The sequence below is a fragment of the Onychomys torridus genome, chromosome 10 (genome assembly GCF_903995425.1).
Source record: "Onychomys torridus chromosome 10, mOncTor1.1, whole genome shotgun sequence".
NCBI lineage: Eukaryota > Metazoa > Chordata > Mammalia > Rodentia > Cricetidae > Onychomys > Onychomys torridus.
In genome coordinates this window covers 8,460,707-8,480,737 of record NC_050452.1, presented here as the reverse complement: position 1 = coordinate 8,480,737, position 20,031 = coordinate 8,460,707, and the positions used below count along the sequence as shown (strand labels likewise).

The following is a 20,031-nucleotide window of genomic DNA, read 5'->3' as shown; positions in this document are numbered from 1 at the left end:
TGCATGTCTGCATCTCCATGGGCGCCTCCAAGGTCTGGTACATGTGTGTACACACATACATGTGGAGGCCAGAGGCTGATGTCAAGTGTCTTTCTCGTGTGTATGTGTGTGTGTGTGTGTGTGTGTGTGTGTGTGTGTGTGTGTGTCCTCCCGTGTGAGTTGGGTGCTTGCTGCCATTCCTAACAAGCAGAAGTCAAGCCCTAGAACCCACATTATAGAAGGAGAGAACTAAGTCTCCTTGTCCTCTGCCCTCCATAAGTATCCTGTGGCACATGTGCCCCCCTTCACATAACCACATCCATAGAATATAATGTAATTTTAAAAACTGAGTCTCCCTACTCAGACCAAATCCAACCTCTAGATTTACAAAACACCAATTCAGCTACATCAGTCAGTCCCAGAAGAATCTCACTAGGTTCAAGCTGGCTGCAAGGTGAGAGCCTAGAACCCTGCCCTACCTCCTCGCATGTTGAATGAGTGCTTTACCTTGGAGCTGCATGCCAAGCAGCCTCCTTTTTAATTTCGGTATTTTTATAAATGCCCTCATAATCTTTACGCATGCTAAGATAGGGGCCTCTCCAACGGAACAGATGTGAAAGTCAAAGAAGCCAGCAAGCGGAGACAGGCAAGATTTGAACTGGAGGTTTTCTTTCTTTTTTTTTTTTTTAGTCACCTTTTAAAATATATTTTTTATTTATTCTTTGAGACTTTTGTACAGGTATGCAATGTCGTTTGGTAACACCAATGGGGAACCAGGAGTTATAAATAAGGTCAGTGGCGAGGTTCTCCTACACCTTCATTTCAACACTTCTTCCTGCTGAACTTCAGTCAGGCTGCTTGCATCAGAGTGCTGATACTGTCTTCTACCTCCGACAGCCTCTTCAGGGTTTGCTTGACTTTCACCTCATCAAATTCCAGACAAAGAAATTCAGATTCCTGTAAAACATAAAAGGATGTTACCAGAAGAAAAGAGAATGGCCTCCACAGGGTCATTCGTATATTCACAAGCTTAGTCCCCAGTTGAAGAACTGTTTGGAAAGAATTAGGAGGTGTGGCATTGCTGGAGGAGGTTGCCACTGGGGATGGGCTTTAAGGTTTCAAAAGCCCACAGCAAGACCATTCTCTCTCAGCTACTGCTCAGGTGCCATGCCTGACTACTGCCCGCCAAGATGATCATGGACTTACCCTCTAAAACTGTAACTGAGCCCCAAAATTAAATGCTTTCTTTTATAAGCTGCCTTGGTCACGGTGTCTCCTCAAAGTGGAGAACAGACCCTGAGTCTGTAGCTACAGCTCTTCATCTGGCATGAGCAAGCTGCAGAGGCCTAGGGTCCCTTGCAGTGAACCAGACTCGGGCTCTAAACCTATGCGGTATTTCACCATGCAAAGCAAACCCATAGTGTCCTCAGTGACACCAAGGGTAAACCGAGACAGGTGCCACTGTTCGCTGTAGCTACAAGTTTTCCTGTGTCCTGCTTGTTTGGCCCGCGGTCAGGACAAATCTCTCTCACTTTCTGTGTCCTGCCTGGCCTGCAATCAGGACAAATCTCTCACCCACAGTCCCAAAGCCTTTTATAAAATAATTGCACAGAGGCTTATATTAATTATAACTGCTTGGCCATTAGCTCAGACTTATGACTGACCAGCTCTTACACTTAAGTCCAGAATTCTTATCTGTGTTTAGTCACGTGGCTTGGTGCCTTTTCTCAGTTCTGCCTTGTCATCTTGCTTCCTCTGTGTCTGGCTGACGACTCCTGACTCAGCCTTCCTCTTCCCAGCATTCTCCTCTTCTTCAGCATGATCATCCAGTTTAAACTAACTTATACCACTAGCAAATGCTTTTCATTTAATCAGATATAACTTGCCAAAAAGGAACCTCCCCAAAGTTAGGCCTGGGGAAGGGTTTTTGTTTTTGTCTTTCAGCAGAATGAAGGCTAAGGAATCTGAAGACCACTGGACAAATGAGACATCTAAAGAAAAAGGACAAATCATCTAGAAAAAATGTCCCAAGAAAAGGAGTAAATTGGTCTTTTGGTATATCACATATAACATTTTGTAAGTCTTCCTAAATGTTTGTTTCTGCTCTTCTCTACAGACACTTAACACAGATGGTCTTTTTGTAGTCCCAGTTCAATTAAAAATTAAAGCTGGCTTTGGAGTTGGAGAATGGCTCTCTCCTTCCCTAAACCCAAGCATGTTTATTAAAAGGAAAATACAAAATCTCTGTATCATGTCAGAAGAAAGAGCCATCTGATATGGGACAGAAGAAAACCAAAATTAAGGGACTATTCTATTGCCACTAATCTTAATCCTTTGGTTCTATTTTGATTCTTTAAACTTTCCCTAAGGTATGAATTTTATATCAAAGACTAATATATATATTAAACTTTTGTCATGATATTAATGGTCATATAGAGTACTAATTGATTCTAGAGAAAAGGCTTCTTTTAGCTGCCTATACATGTCTTTGTGTTGGAGTTTTCTGCAGGGAATCATGTCCAGGCCTAACAGTGAATTTGAAGTCTCCAGAAAGATGATGGGGCCCCACAACAACGATTCCACGTGGACAATAATAATACCGCTAAGCTGGCAAACATCACCCAAAAATCAGCTTTTGATTACAAACTGCTCAAGACAATTTCAAGATGGCTAGCTGAGATGATCCAGCCTCACAGACTATTTGAGTGAGGACTTGAGACAAGCCCTGCACTTTGGCATTATGCAGAGACTGGACAACAAATGATACAGCTGCCTCTCCCAGGACTTGACAATTAACCCCAAATTTTTCTTCTCAGGATCCCCTAAAGATGCCTTCACCAACAAACAACAGGAAGCAATTTTAAGAACACAACACCCACATTTCCAAGAGGTGAGACAGGTGGTTTATGGTCTTTCAATGGGTTTTGGTTTTGGTTTTGGGTTTGGGATAATTGTTTAGGATGGTTGGCTACAAGTTGTTGTTGTTTTTTTGTTGTTGTTTTTTGGGGTTTTTTTTTGGTTTTTTGAGACAGGGTTTCTCAGTGTAGCTTTGTGCCTTTCCTGGAACTCGCTTTGGAGACCAAGCTGGCCTCGAACTCACAGAGTTCCACTTGCCTCTGCCTCCCAAGTGCTGGGATTAAAGGCGTGCGCCACCACCACCACCACCACCACCAGGCTTCAAATTGTTATTGTTAATGGTCAGGAAAGAGGCTAAACAAAGGAGATTAGATTTAAGGTTCTAGTTTGAAAAAAAAAAAAGAAAGAAAAAAAAGAGGATATAGATAAGAGGTAGATTATTTAATCTACTCTGAAAAAAATATAGAAATGATAGAATAAAGGGTAGATTATTGAATCTACTCCAAAAAGAAAAAAGAGAGGATATAGACACAATACAGATAAAAACGTAATTATTGAATTTACTTTTAATAGACAACTACTAGTTTTAAATATTTCACATTAGATTGGATTTTTATACAAAATATCTATATGTAATATAGCTATATAGATATAGATACAAATTTGAGATTGATTTTGTTAGAAAATGCTGTACACATATTTCTAATCTTGTTCATAATATTGTACCTATACAGTTCATTTAACAATGTAATGCAATTTGCTAATCCTTGAATGTTATTATTACCAACTATTAGGATATAAAGAAATGAACGTCAGTAGTTAGATATTACAATCACACTTGTAGTCATACTAGGTATGTTTTCAAGGCCAAGCAGAGATATATTTTAGATAGATGGGTCATCTTCAAACCCTTCAGAGATCTACAGAATATGGCATTTAAGATGTTTTAATGACATAGATTTTTTTCCTTTTTTTATGACTATGAGACATGATGCCCCAACATGCAGAGAAACCTCTGGTGACTGTCCAGGATGCTGGCTGTTTCCATCATAACTAATTTTTTGGAAGTCACTTGTTTGCACTTCCTCTTTTATTAGGTAATATTATTTCCTTCTCTAGTCTGAAGGAGTTGAAGATTAGATAGTTATAGTTATAGTTTTCCTTGTTAAGAAATTCAGAAAAGAAACTCACTAAGAGGTGTTAAGTGTGTTAAGTTTGAAAGACATCATAAGATATCTTCTGTTGGTAATATAAGTTAGGATAGAAAGTGAATTAGGTACATTTTGAACTCACCAAAATAGGTCAGATAATGGAATATTTTCTCTAAATTTGTCAAATGCAAATAGAGTAGACATTGTTTATGTATTTATTGTTTGTATATATTGTATATAGTTATTGTACTTATTGTATATAGTTTTTCTTATATTAGTTATAACTTTTTTATTTTTATTAGACAAAAATGGGGAAATGTGGTGATATTTTACTTGTACTTTAATAAATAAAGTTTGCCTGGAGATCAGAGGAAATACCAAGCCATTTTAAGTAAACAAAGAAATTAGGCAGTGGTAGCACACGCCCTTAATCCTATCACTTAGCAGGCAGGGTCTCTGTGTGTTCAAGGCCACACTAGGGAACAGAGCCATGTGGTGACACATGCATTTAATCCCATTACCAACCATAGAAGCCTGGAGGTCTGTACTGACAGACAGAAAGTGACAGAGCTGCGTAGGAAGAGGAAGTGAGGTAGCTGGGCTAAGAGCCAATGAGAGGGCAGAACAGCAAGGCAATAAAGGCGCAGGTAGACAGGAAGTAACTCGAAGCTGCAGAGTTGGTGAGGTAAGGTTGGCTGATGGCTTTCCCTATTTCCCTGATCTCTCTAAGGCTTTCACCCCTATATTTGGCTTCGTGTTTTTTATTTAATAAGACAATTCAGAAATTCATCTACAGTTCCCATTAGGAGAGGTTCTGTCTGGCAGCTCAATTGATGCTGGTACAAATTTAAGGTAAGTGCTTAGGTATTGCTCCTTTGTGAATGAAAACTGAGGGCAGGAGAGGCTAACCTCCATCGGAAGAATTTTAAATGGCACAGTCAGATACTGAACTCCCAGCTCTGGCTGACTCCAGAGCTGGTGCTGTCCCCACCTTTATAATAATGAAAGATTTCTGATTTGTCCCAAGTTAGCCTGGGCCAACTGTGATTCCATTAGCTAGACATCTAAAAAAAATGACCAGGTCTTGAAAAAGCAACAGATATTTCTCAGGTCCTTCTCCATGCTGGAAGACCTCTCTCACAAATCTCCTTCAGACACATCCCCTTCAATCATTCAGGATTGGTGAGCCAATCTTAGGTTAGATAAGAATCAAATCTAAGGTCTTTGAAGTATGTGGCAGAAATCTCACACACCACAATAAACTCTGACTCTGAACTGTCTTGAAGAGATGGACAGATATGGGTATCCAAGAGTGTCAATCTTTTCTATCCTCAAGAATAGTTACTGAGTAACTCGAGTATAAATGCTTAGAGGTTAGCTGCTCTAACTGCCTTGCTTTCTAGAATGAATTTAGTAAGCTTGAAATTAAGGTTCCAGGTATGTCAAGTGACATGAGTAATGGACCTTTGTCTGTTAAGGGCAGATCATGGGATTAAGATTCTTATCTGCACATTTTCCTCTCTAAATATTGAAGGAGATCAGAACGTCCTACCCCAAGAATCTACTTTGACATTATTTGAATTGAAGGTAACTGAGAATCAATGGTTTCCTTCTTGGAATTTCTTCTATCCAATTAAAGCGAAAATCTTCTGAGAAATGAAGACCAGGGGAATTTTATGGTAGTGAAAATAAAAGTTGACATAAAGTATACAAACTTACTAAATTAACCTATGTCTATAATTGTTTTTCTTCCTACAATTTACTGTTCCCAGTGACCTCACTTATCAGCCTTCATTAATAAAGTACATATACTTTCCAAGTCAAATGGCTTCTGCAAGTTTTCAGGTTGTATGTGTATGTGTATGTGTGTAGCCCTTCTGAACATAATATTTAAAATATCAATGTCAATGCTATGTGTAAACATCTTTTTCCAATTAATATTTTCTCAGTTCCGAAAAGAACTTCCTATGTGGATAGAGGGACCATGATGGCACTTTCCAGCCCTGACCCAAATCAGCATGAAAAGGAGTGTCACAAGCATCTTACAGGGAGAGTCACTCTGCTTTGTCGTCACTACACAACTGCACTAGCTCCATACTGACAGCACTGACTCGGGAGGAATAAGCAGAGGGCAGAAGGGCCTCCTGATGAAAAACTCCACCAGGGAAAAGCAGTTTGACTACTAGAATCCTGTCCTCAAACTCATATTTGGACAGGAAAGGAGCTTAGGAATTCTATCAAATTTTCATTTAGTCTAAAACACAAGTTTAAGCAAGAAAAAAATATGGGGCTAAGAACGTAGCTTGGTAGGTACGATGCTTGCCTAGCACGCACAAAGCCTGGAGTTCCATCCCAGCATGTTTAAACCCAGCATGGTGGTGCATATCTGTAACTCCCTATGTTTCAAACTGAAGAAGAAATTATAATTTTTGTAAACAAGGGCAAATTTATGAAAAATTGGGCAGTTCAGCTGGTAAAATTATGAATAGGTCTCAGATTTGAAAGCCTTTTATGAGATCGTTAGAGTTTCAAATGTGTTTATTTAATGTTTGGTCTTGGAAAGAACAGTCTAGAAACTAATAATTATTAACGAATAAACATATAGTTAGGAAATTGGTGAAAGAGATTATGGCCCATATTTTACTCCAGTGAGCCAGCTGCAGTACTAAATCACCAATGTTTGTATTTCTATGTGAGGAGATTAGGATCTAAGGATCCATCTTTGGAGCTGTATCTATCAGTGAAGCTCCATTATATAATTTGTTTTAATAATTGAAGGATTTTTGCATGAGTGTGCACTTAGGTGTGTGGTTGCACACATGCACATGCATGGGAAAGCCAGAGGTCAGCCCTGGGGCTGTTCCTCAGCCATTCGCCTCTCACTGCCCTGGAGCTCACTGAGTAGGCAGGCTGACCAGCAAGCCCAGCACATGCCACCACACTTAGCTTTCTTCCAGGGGTTCTGGGGACTAACTCAAGTCTTCCTTGCACTTTACTGATTAAACTGTCCCCCAATCCCATAACTGATTTTTTTTTAGGCAGGGTCTCACTATGTAGCGCTGGCTGGCCAGGAACTTGTTATGTAGACCAGGCTATCTGCCTGCCTGTCTCCTAAATGATGGGGTTAAAGGTGTTCACTACCATATCTGGCCTTTAAATCTTTTTTTGTTTGTTTGTTTGTTTATTTGGAGCTGAGGACCGAACCCAGGTTCTTGCACTTGCTAGGCAAGCACTCTACCACTGAGCTAAATCCCCAAATCTATTTTTAACTGATAATGAAAACATAAACATTCATATTTATAGAGTACCATGGGATATTTTGAAACTTGCACATATTTGTAATGTTTAAACCAAGCCAAGCATATCTGTCTCATTTCTTTAATGGTGAAACATCACCTTTCTTCTAGTCTTTGAAACCAAAGCATATTGTCTATAGTTACTCAGCTGTGGAACATCTTACCAAGTTAAACTCTCCACCTTCTCTTTTTCCTGTCTCCCCAGCCTCTGGTTCACTACTATCTTCCTCTCGCCTTCTGTGAAACTGACTTTTTGGTGTGAGGGACTGAATGCAGAACCTTATGCAAGCCAAGAGCACATTCTACTACTTACCCACACTGACAGTGGGATCAATGTGTGTGTGCAGGTGTGCACACACCGTGTCACACATATGGAGGTTAGAGAATAACCTCATATGTTAGTCTTCGCCTTCCATCTTGTTTTAAATATGTTTTGCATATTTTTTGAGGGTGGGGCACGTGCTCTACCACACATGTTGAGGTCGGGGGCAGTTTGCATATTTTCTGAGGTGGGGTGCGTGCTCTACCACACATGTGGGGGTCGGGGACAGTTTGCAGGAGTTGCTTCTGTCTTTCTACTATGTAGATCTCGGGTCTCAAACTCAAGCCATCAGGCTTAGAGGCAAGTGTGTTTACCTGCTAAGCTATCTCCATATCCTGAGCATTAGCATTTTTTAGAAAGTAAGTACTGGGGACTGAACCTACTGGTTCTCATAGCCCCAGCCTCCCATCTTGTTTTGAGACAGTCTCTGTTGTTTTTTATTGTTGTTGTTTGGTTTTGTGCAGGCCAGGCTAGCTGGCCTGCAGGCTTCCAGGGACTCTTCTGTGTTTACTAACTCCCTGCAGGAGTGCAGGGAGTATAGATGCTCATGCTACATGGGTTCTGGGGATCTGAACTCAGGTCCTTATACTTGCATGGCATGCACTTTGACCCACTGAACTATCTCCCCAACCTGAGATGAATGTTTTTGTTTTTTATTTCTCTGTGTAGCCCAGGCTATCCTGGAACTCAGAGATCCGCCTGCCTCTCTGTCTTCTGAGTGTGCCACCCCTGCCTGGCTGGGATGAATGTTTTATGTGAGTTTTATCTGAGTGACAGGCAGTACTTTTTTTCCCATGCCTGACTTGTTTCACTTAACATTGTGTACCTAGTTCCAGTGATACTGCAAATGACAGGCTTTTGCTTTTTTTTCTTTATGGCTGACTTATATTCTATAATTGATATGTATACTTCCCTTATCCATTCATCTGTCAACAGACACTTAGGTCATTTCCATCTCTTGGTTATGTGAATAATACTGTAATAAACACAGGAGTACAGATGTTTCTTTAACATAGTGATTTCATCTCCTTTGGACATATGCTCAACTGTAGGATCATATGGTAGATCTAACTTACTTTTTTTTCTAGATCATTTTTATTTTATGTGTGTGTGTGTGTTGTCTGCATGAATGTATGTGCACTGTGAGCATGCCCAGAGCCTGTACAGATCAGAAGAGGGCATCAGATCCCCTGGAACTGGAGTTAGGACAGTTGTGAGCTGCCATGTGGGTGCTGTGAACTAAACTCATCTTGTCTGGGAGAGCAACCGTTGCTCTTGACTGCTGAGCCCTTGTCTGGACTTCTTAAAGTGATTCATATCGTGTATGTGGCCTCACTGGTCATGACGTCTTGATCTTTTTGTCTCAGCCTTCAAGGTGCTGAGATTATGGGCTTGTGTCACCATGCTTGGCTTGGTGCTCATGTGTAACCTGCAGGAAATTTTGTTAATTTGGATAAAGCGGAACTAGTCTCCACAGAACAATGGACAGAGTATCCAAAGAAAAACTGCTGAACAGTTTAAAGCCATCATGTTGAAAAAGGAGCAATTTCACTGAAGCTTGTGAGGACTAATGACAACTCTTAACACACTCATGAACGTCGTTGCTTTATTTAGAAGTTCAAATTGGGGTGTACCATCATTCCTGATGAGGTACAGTTTAGGTCAAACTTGTCTGCAAATAACTTTGATAAACTGTAACATTTACATAAAAGGAATTGAGATTGCTTCCTCTGCCCCAAATCTAAACCATTCAGCATAGCTTAACTATCACTAGTAAGGGAACCATTATGAAACAGCACTAACTTCTAGTACATAGTAATGTACAGATTGAGATCAGGAAACATCACACAATACATCGAATAAAATCCAGGAAAGGAGCACAAAATGACAAACTCCTTGGCAGGAGAGAAAGGCAGAGTGGTATTAATTGAACTAATTCTGGGATGGCAGACTTTCTCCAACTACAGGGATTGCCAATTTGCTCTGCCAACAGCAGCCCCTGCCAGTCCCCAGCATCCCGTGTGGCTGCCGTGCGTCATTTATAAGTCAGTGGAAACAGGCTGCGAAGCCTCTCCCTCTCCCTGGAGGAGACAGACAGGGAAGGAAGGGATGAAGTGACCAAGAGGAAGATGGTTTTCAGAAAGTACTGATCTGGGGAGATAAAGTCCTAGATGGGGGCTGAGGAAGGGGTGGGGGCCCAGTAGTTAACGTTCTTCATGTTTGCATTCCTATGTTAGGCTGCTAGAGACTCCATCCGACAACAGACCAGGTGTATGCACAGCATAGATGTATTTCTGGCAGCTTGTGGAGGCTAAAACTCCAAGATCAACTGGCTAGAAGGTCTGGTTTCTCCTAACGCCATCCTTGCATTTGGCCATCTTCTCACTGACCTTTTCTCTGTGAAAAGTATCCCTGGTGTTTCTATCTTCTCACATGGACATCAGACACTTTGGCTTCCAGCCCTACCTATCAGCTTCCTTTTAACATCTTTCTTCAAAACATAGTTATTTTTTGAGGTGCAGAATGGACTTTAGTATAGACAGAATTTGGAGTGGACACAATTTAGTTAATAATGATCCCCAGCCCTTAGAGGTCCTGTGTTTATCAAGGATCTGGTATTTGTGGATGGTATGATGATAAAGTTAACAACCTCATACTTAATTCCTAGTACATATTATGCAAATAAGAATTTCTAATAGCTAATCCAATAAGAAAACAAACTCAAAACAAAGCAACACCCTACCTCCCAAACCAAACACACACACACACACACACACACACACACACACACACACACACACACACACACTCTGTGACTGGTCAGGGCTACCGCATTCTTACTGTCCTTTATTTTAAAATGTTATTTAATCTGTGAGTATTTCCAGAATAAAAGGCTTTCAGGAAGAGGATTAGAAAATGGCACAGAAGAGTTCTCCCAACTCTTAGATCTTGTAAATGTCTTGCACGCATGTTGTGTCCTTAAGTCTAAACTCTTGTTCTGGCACACCATTCTCTGAAAGAAAATGTGAGTCCAAGGGAAGGCGAGGGCTTGCCATGTGGGTGAAGTCAGCCTGGAGCTCTCTAGCTCAGATAGATTGCTGCAAACTTGTGGAGGCAATGGATAGAAGGTGGTGGAGAGGAAACTATTTTGAGGGTGTACGTTGTGACATCAGTGAGTACTGGGCCTTTGGTCAAATACAAAAATCAGCTCTCACATTAATGTGGTGTTTTATAGACTGGAAAGCCTTTCACATGCATGATCTCATTTGATCCTTTAACAGTCCCTGTTAACTCGGAAGAAACAAAGCCAGAAGTAAGCTACTTTGAACAATTGTAGAATGGGCAGAATTTGCCCGTCTGACCCAAAGCAGATTGTCTGAACCAAATCTGGAAAACTTTGACAGAAAATACAATGGATTTTATGGGCTTTGGTATATTCTAATCCCACTGATAGAAAACTGAGATCTTGTTTACTTAAAATTGTCCACGATTCCACAAACTAGAGTTTCAAAATTCAAATCTCTGTTGAAAGACAAAGGTAGCCAGCTCCTAACTAGGGAGGAACTAAGACCCTTTCTGGTTACCATCATTCATGCAGTAGGCTTTGAAAGCTTTGGAAGGAGTAGTGGGAAGAGAAAAGTTTGTGGGGGTGGGATGCAGGGATTCACTGCTGGCAAAAAGAAAAAACTCTGGGCATGAGAGCAGTTGTTTGAGGGGAGAAGGCACAGCAGAGTTAAGGAGGGCATGGGACCCAGGCTGCAAAGCACTGAGTTACACATAAACTCAGTTCCTACGGCTTTTTATTCTGACTCCTTCTATAGGTACAAGGAGGGTAAGAGGATTCACCGACAGATGCCTGTTATCATCAGCAGGAGAGCTTTCTACCTTTGCTGTTCCATAAACCAAAGTTTCAAACTCCCAGAACAAGATTCCTTCTCCTATCACCTACTTGTAAGTCAGCAGAACCAGAACACTGTTTGACCCTGGGGTTCTTTCCATTGGTAGTCACAAGGAATCACCTAGTCCGTCTTTCATCTAAGAACATCAGATTATTCAATAAAAACCAGATCAGGTACTTCTGGAATGTGAGAAGATAAATACATTAAATTCTGAACTTAAGCTTTTAGTGCCCTCATCTGTGACCCACACCCATCCTCCAGCTAAGCCATGGATAAGGTGATTGGGTGGGACAAGGGGCAAAGAACACATTCGATAATGTCTTGATCACAGAGTCAAGGCTTGACAGACACGTGAAACCCAGAACAGGCAGCACGTATACTACTATCAATAAAAACAAACAGTTCTCCTCCATTTGTTGACTTGTTTACTATTTGAATGCTAGGGAGCAAACAAGTCCTCCATCCTGTGGTCAGCACTCCAGCTCTGAGCTCCATCACCAGCCCAACTTTTGTAGCTTTAAAAAATTTCCTGTCCTACCTCACAAACAAGCTGTCCCTCCTCAGAATGTCTAGAAAAACTTGGTGATCTCGTGAGGAGGCAACTATCACATCCTGACAGTGTGTGACTCTATGCTTTCCTGTCTCTTTACTAGTGAACACAGGCTTCAAAACCACAAATCTCCATCACATCTAAATCAAGACTCCACCACTGACTCAAGGGTAACTGGACTGTAGTTTCTGAATTCATGAAGTCATGATCTTGAATAGTTTTAACTGCTGAGGTCTCTGAGGATTTTACAATGTCTAAAGCAACTAGGCAGTTCTCTGAGAAGTAAGCCTACGCATTCCCCCTGTCTTATTTTACTTGTATCTCATATTTAACAACATAAAAATTATACAATATTAACACTATTTCTATTTTCCAAAGGAAAAGGCTAAGTAAGTAAGTACTTTATTCTGACACACACTAGGCCTCTACAATATAGTCTAGCCAAGGTACTTTGGTGCAGCCTGAAATCAGCCTGTCTGCCTGCCTGGATGTGGCTAAGGCTGTCTCCAATACTTCTGGGGTGGCCAGTAGCAGCTCAGGAAGCACAGAGCCGTCAGCTAGTGAAGAATAGCAGGGGTTGGGCAGCCGGCTGGGATGATGGCTGGAACAGGGTGTGGCAGCTGGCTGGGACAATCTGACAAGGCAGAAATACAAACAAGGCTCCAGGCTAGAGCTGCCAATGACCTGCTTATGGGGCTCAGGTCCCAACTTTGTCTTCTCATCTGCCAGCACTGTCAATCCTTAGAAAGAGAAGACTACCCAATCCAAGCATTTTTCTTATAATCATTTGAGAAATAACCCTAATATTCAACACTCACACAGCAAAGTCAGGAACTGACAGTTTAGATGTCAATCAACTTCTTCGCCTGGGCTGGTATACAGAGCATTTCCAACCATTGCTCTGATATGATAATCTCATCCTCTCCACTCCTCAGAAAACACCAGTGAAGCTCTTCTGTTCCCACTGGACTGATGCCGTGTCAGAGATTGGAGGGGACAAAACAAGGGTGGGCAGCGTCATTCTTCAGTGTGGAATACCACCCTGGAGGCTTGGGGTCAAATCTATTTATTTTTGTATTATCAACACAAATAGTCCATCATTTGCCTTTTCGCCCATCTTCAAACGAAAGTCACACACTCCCTGGGGGCTAAGAAATAAAAAGAAACAAAAAACCTCTTGTATCCCTCATTTCAAGCTGTGAGGAAGGGCCTCAAACAAAGCTATTTCCAGTTTTAGCTGTAAATCTGAAAAGAGAAAAATTCAAGTGCAAAGCCTTCCTTTCATCTTCACCAGCGAAGACTAAGATGCGAAGCATGAGCATTGCAAGGGCTCCTTTGGGGTAGGAGGATGGTCCGGCAGTTAAGAACGCTCAGTGGTTAACAGCAGCTGATCTTGCAGAGGACCCAGGTTCTGTTCCAAGCACCACATGGTGGCTCACAACCACCTATAACACCAGTTTCAGGGGACCCAGTACCCTCTTTTAAACTGTGGACACCAGGCACACACTTGGTATACAGACATACAAGCAGGCCGAACACTCAAACACACAATACAATAAACTCTAACCAAACATTGCAATAAGAACTTCTACCATTGCATCACTTACAGAGCAGGGGAGCGGGGCTGAGACTGACTTGGAGTGATACACTACAGTCGTTGTGGTGTGTTTAACGTCCACCAGAGGTTAAGTCTAAACATACAATCAGGACGATGCCGTGCCCAGCGGCATTACTAGGCTTGTTCCCTACACTATAACGGCTCACTGGAAATGACCAGAAATACACACCTACTTTTGCAGACACACTCTCCTCAGCTGTCTGTGCCATGCTGGGACTTAAAATCTACGTTTTGACATGCTGACACCTGCCCTGCAGTCCTGTCTTTCAGTTTTCCCAGAGCACAAGAAGAAACACTTCTCTGAAGTTCTTCTACCCCAAGGGTTCATGTTCCAGAAAGACTAGCTCCCAGGAGAGAAAACTAGGGTTGCTACCGCACCCAAAGGCTTGGAGAAGTCTGGCCCGGGATACTGTCTATTCTCCAGGCTCATTTACCACATGTCCCCATAATTTCCTCTTCCTCTACAGCGGCCTACACCTGTCTTCCCTGGCCCTTGTGAAAATGTTTTTAGCCTCAACCGCCCGGTCGTCCTTGAGTTTCATACTCCGTGAGTGCCACTGCCTGCATGTTAGGAAGTGCATATGTCCTTTCTTCTGCCGTTTCCATCTCGCTGTTTTTGCAGATTCCGCAACAGACTTTCAGAGGGCAGAGAAGTTCCTTTAACCCCTACAACAACTATAAAGTCAAAACACAGTTGAAGCATTTTGAAAGAGTTAAAAAGGAATCTATATATGCTACTTTTGTGTGTGCACATGTGTGCAGCATGCATGAATGTCTGCATGTTCATACATGTGGGAGGCAGAAGTTGCTGTTGCTTGTCTTCCTCCATTTCTCGCCACTTGATTCATACAGGCAGCATTTCTAGATGAGTCTGGAGCTCACCAGTTTGACCTAGTCTAGTCACACACCCGACTCCCACCCCACGGGGCAATCCATTGTCTATGCCTTTTTTTGGTTTGTTTTGGTTTTGGTTTTTTTGGTTTTTTCGAGACTGGGTTTCTGTGTAGCTTTGGAGCCTGTCCTGGACTAGCTCTGTAGCCCAGGCTGGCCTCGAACTCACAGAGATCCACCTGCCTCTGCCTCCCGAGTGCTGGGATTACAGGCGTGCGACACCACCACCCGGCTGTCTATGACTTTTTAAATGCTAGGACACAGGAGGCTGCCCAGCCTTCCTGGGGGTTCCAGAGATCCAAGCAGCTCTTAGTCTTGCATTATCTGCCGGCCACCTCTCCAACTCCCAATTCTATTTTATCCCCAGTTTCCCTCTACAGAGAAGTCAGGAAGTGGCCTTCTCCATCACTCTCCACTGAGTATCCGTGGAACCCAAACGGGGGTGTGTGTGCCTATTTTCTGGGCTCTACTATTTGAACTCAGATGTAGCTTTAGCATTACTGGCTGTGCAATCCTGGTGGAGAAATTAATCTGCTTAAGGTTTCCAAATGAAAAGAATGGAAAAACAGTGTCCATTCTATGTGCCTGTTACAAAGACTAATTAGCAAACACCCAAGCATCAGTACTGTCCTTTGTGTGCAAGTTCTCAGTTCTCTCTCTGTTCTGTCTCCACCTCAGGTCCCTGCACATACTTCACCAGCCTCTTTTCCTAATACATGGGCACTTTGCTCTAATAGTGGAAAACGGTCATGTTAGGAGCCAACCGCTATACCGGATAAAGACAAACAGAAGAATGTTCTCACCCTGGGGAAAGGCACCAACTGCTTCTGGCACCAACAAACCCCAACAGTAAATCCCGCTCTGCTTGTTTTTACTGACTTAACTTCCAGGAGCTGTGTGAACTCTGGGAGTCTTTCTCCTTGCAAGGATCAGACAAACTGTTTGCTCTTTTTCCCTTCTTAACAGGTCTTTATTTAAGAAGACCACTCACTGGATTAAAATATGAAGAACTAGAACAGGTTCAACCATAAGGAAACTGGCAAGGTCTCATAGGACTGAACAGTTAGATCTCCTTGCCCCGGAGAACCTGTATTTTCCTATTTTCAAAAGTAGCAGAGTTTCTATTTAAAACGTATTTTCCTGCTTTAGAAAAGAATTCTTACCATGTAGAAGACAGTAACAGAAGTCTATAGTCTCAGACCATAACTACAAGCTATTCAAGTAGTGCTCCCAATCGCTCCATGTAGTTAGACCCCTGGCACCTCTAGAACGCTTGAAGCTAATGGGACTCAAAAGCAAGGCACTACTGGTGGGACATGGAAGATGTCACCCCAGGATGACAAGGCCCAGTGGAGACCATTCTAAAGTACGCCTCTTTCACCTAAGAATTATTGGGAGAAACTCTAAACACAGAAGCCCTGAAAAACACATACAGGAGGTTCCTAATTAATTAATTTACGTGTGTGTGTCTATACCATGGATGGTACAGAAGTCAAAGAATAATCTGTGGTAGTCAGCTCCCGTATAGCTCCTGGGACTGAAATGCAGGCTGTCAGGATTGGTGGCTAAGTTATCTTGCTTTACCTTTACAAAGGAAATCTTTTTTTGTAAGGATAAAGAGCAGGCAATCCAATCACTACAGATTCACATTTAAATCTGCATAATAAATCTTACATTTGTTTTATGTGCTTTCCTTGGTTGTTTTAAACAGACCTTTTCCTACTTCCTTCTTGGTTCAGAAAATAATGGTTTTTAGACTTTGCTGAGATCAGGCTGTGCCCTGCCCTGAGTTACTATAAAACTGCCCATATTCTATAAAACTGTTTTTTTTTTTTTTTGTAAGTTGTGCCTTGCCTCTAGAGACTCCATTCTGATGCAGAAGTACCTTGACGAACAGGTGTCCAGGACCACACAGGAGGCACTGACTGACAAATAACTCATTCTGAATAGTAGAAAGGATGCTACTGTATAAATTTATTGATGTAAATTGGGATGACAGGAGCACAGGGCTTATGAAATCCCATCAAGAGGCTAGGCCTGAGAATTTACTGGACATACCAGATCAAGGAAGGAGTGCAGCTCCCTCACTAGGCCCCCATAAAGAAAAGGACACCTAATACTGCAAAGCAATGTCCCCCAGACCTGCCATCCGACTATCCAGTGCATGGATCAAAGGACTGACAGGCAGTGAACTCCGCTTGGTCCTCACTGATGACGTGGCCTGCTTCATCATTGTCTGTCCATCCACCCAGTGACCCGTTTGAATCTGGCCAGGCCTGCCCTGTTTCTAGAGCCTCCAGGATCTTTAACTAAATTCTGACTCTGCAGTGGTAGCAGCAGTGGTGTTTCAGACCTCCAGCCTGGTTTGTTTCCTTATTCCTACAGAAGGTTGTGCTTTCCACAACCCTACTGTTTCCCAACTTCCCCCTGCCAGGCCCCTTTCAAGCCCATGAACTCCGTCATGACCTCTTTAACCTTCCACAATCTATGTACACAGACACACATACATATCCACTGTGTGGGGCATGATCTGAGAGTTAATATTAGTAATTCTACAGTGATTAGGAATAAAAGAATGTGTGCTTGTTTTGGCTACTATCGAGGAAAGCAAGACTCTTTGGCAAACTGCTGTCGCCAAAATCACTGTACCTCATGAATTTATTGTTATTCAACAGACAGACATGCTAGAAAGACATAAACGTGTTCATCTACCTTTCTAACATAGCATATTCATAGCAAGTTTAAAGTCTAAATGATCTCTTTGACACTCTAGAGACTTATTCATCTTTCTGGTCATTTCCAATGCATGCAGGAAATTATTGAACTTCATCTCTTGTTTTTATTTTTTCTTTGTGGGGCATCCCATACAAGGTAAGAGCACTTAAAGAATGAAAAAGAAAACTGTTTTTCTTCCTTTGCACACAAAGGGTTAAAGTGTTACTGGATTAAAGTCTCAGTAGTTCACTAATATTCAAGGAGAGTAATGGGAAGGCACACAGTTTATTCAAGAGTTCGTCCTGGAGATGCGGGGGGGGGGGGGGGGGAACACAGTTGGGAGAGCAACAACAGATATATCATTTTTAAAAACTCCATCTGGCTGAGCTCTGGATGCCAAGGGCTTTTATATAAGGAGAGGGGAAAGGTACAATGAAATATTAGGCAGGAAGGGTCCATGGGGGCAGGAAATCAAGGCATGGCTTCTCCCCTGGCAGATGTAACATTAGAATGTTAGAAACTCTTGGGGTTATTTCCTATTGCTTTTTTTTTTTCTAAAATTTATTTTTATGTATTATGTATACAGCATGTATGACTACAGGTCAGAAGAGGGCACCAGATCTCATTACAGATGTTTGTAAGCCACCATGTGGTTGTTGGGAATTGAACTCAGGGCCTCTGGAAGAGCAGTCAGTGCTCTTAACCTCTGAGCCATCTCTCCAGACCCCCTATTGCTTTCTTAAGAGACTTTATAACTAAGCAGGGAGGGTTTACAAAGGTAACCAGATGTTTCATTCCAGATGGCTTAACAGTTAGTATCTTAACCATTCAGGCTGGGCTTGCTTCTTAGAATACAGAATACAGAATACCCACAAGAGGGGATGTAACCCTTCCCAAAAGGTAGTCAAACATTAGCAGGCCTGGAGGTCCCTGAGGATGGACACACCATTTCTCTTAACCAGCTTTAGACTCTACCTCCTGTGTTGTTGTTGTTGTTGTGGTGGTGGTGGTGGTGGTGGTGGTGGTGGTGGTGGTGGTGGTGTGTGTGTGTGTGTGTGTGTGTGTGTGTGTGTTGTTTTTTATTTTGAGACACAGTCTCATTTTTATAGGCTGGCTCTAACTATATAGATAAAGATGGCCTTAGACTCATGAACTTCTGCCTCCACTTAGCACTCCAAAGTGCCACGATTAAAGGCATGCACATTATGGCTGTTTTTATGTGGTGCTGAGGAGTAAGCCTATGGTTTTGTATTGTACAAAATCTAAAGGTCTGATAATAAAAACCAGGAGCCAGATATTGGGGTAAATGCTGAAAGATCAGAGAAACAAAGGAACAAGCCACTGGAGAAACTTCTCACCACTAAACCGAATCCTCAGGCTGAATGGAAGGCGAGATCCTATCTCCACAAATCCTCAGACTGAAAGCCTCTGAGTCTTCAGCCAAAAGACCTCAGTTCCTGTCTCCTCACACCTCATATACTTTTCTCCGCCCAGGCATATCACTCCTTCCTAGTGCTGGGATTAAAGGCGTGTGTGCTTCCCAAATACTGGTAGCAAAGGCATGAGATCTCAAGTGCTGGGATTAAAGGCCTGTGACTCCCAAGTACTGGGATTAAAGGTGTGTGCCACCACTGCCTGGGTCTATTTCTCTCCTAGACTGGATCAATCTCACATAGCCCAGGGTGGCTTTGAACTCACAGAGATCCAAATGGATCTCTGCCTCCCAAGTACCAGGCCACCACTGCCTGGCCTCTACGTTTAATCTAGTGGCTGGCTCTGTTCTCTGATCCTCAGGCAAGCTTTATTTGATACATAATGTATCACCACATTTCCTCTTTTTCATCTAAAATAAAAGAAAATCCAAACAAGTTCTCAAGGTCCATTTTTAGGAGCACATAGGGTAGTCAAGCTTGCAAGACTCCAGACACATAAAAAAATTGGAATTATATGCCATTCTGATGGTATTAATGGAATTTACAGACTTCTCAACATAGTTACTAACTCTCAGTATGCAGAAAGAGTTGTCTTACACATTGAAACTGATGAATTTATCCCTGATAAATCAGAATTAACTTCATTATTTATTCAGTTACAAGAAATAATCAGGAATAGGAATCATCCCTTATATATAACACACATCCGATCCCATATGGGTCTGCCAGGACCTCTAACACAAGGAATGACAAGATTGATCAACTACTGTTAGGAAATGTGCTGGAGGCCTCAGAATTTCATAAAAAAACATCATGTCAATAGTAAGGGTTTTTCCACAACCTGGCAACAAGCCAAAGAAATTGTAAGGAAATGTGCTACTTATTCTTTATACAATCAAACTCCACTACCTCAGGAAATAACGCAAAGGGTACTCAGAGGAATGAAGTCTGCCAGATGGATGTGTTTCATTTTGTAGAATTTGGAATACTGAAATATTTCTCCACACCACTGATACCTATTCATAATTTCAATGGGCGACTGCTCTGAGTTCTGAAAAGGCTGATTCTGTAATCACTCATTTGCTAGAAGTTATGGCCATCATGAATATACCTGCACAAATCAAGACTGACAATGCTCCAGCATATGTCTTTGGTAAAATGAAACAGTTTTTTGCTTATTACAATATAAAGTGTATTACATGTACACCACACAATCCTACAGGTCAAGCAGTCATAGAAAGATAAAATTGAACTCTAAAGGATATGTATGCTAAATAAACAGAAAAAGGTAACAAAACCCCCCAGAAATAGATTATATGAT

The 20,031-nt window shown here is 41.9% G+C and overlaps 1 protein-coding gene across 3 annotated transcripts in view; it reads right to left on the bottom strand.

Annotated features, from left to right (window-relative positions):
* Positions 1-674: 674 nt before the first annotated feature.
* Commd1 (copper metabolism domain containing 1) overlaps positions 675-20,031 on the bottom strand; it is a 120,817-nt gene continuing 101,460 nt past the window's right edge. For all 3 annotated transcript variants that reach the window (XM_036201321.1, XM_036201322.1, XM_036201323.1), the window contains one exon: positions 675-936. In XM_036201321.1, the coding sequence (XP_036057214.1) occupies positions 829-936 (108 nt within the window). In that variant the 3' untranslated portion in view covers positions 675-828. The remainder of the gene's footprint in view (positions 937-20,031) is intronic.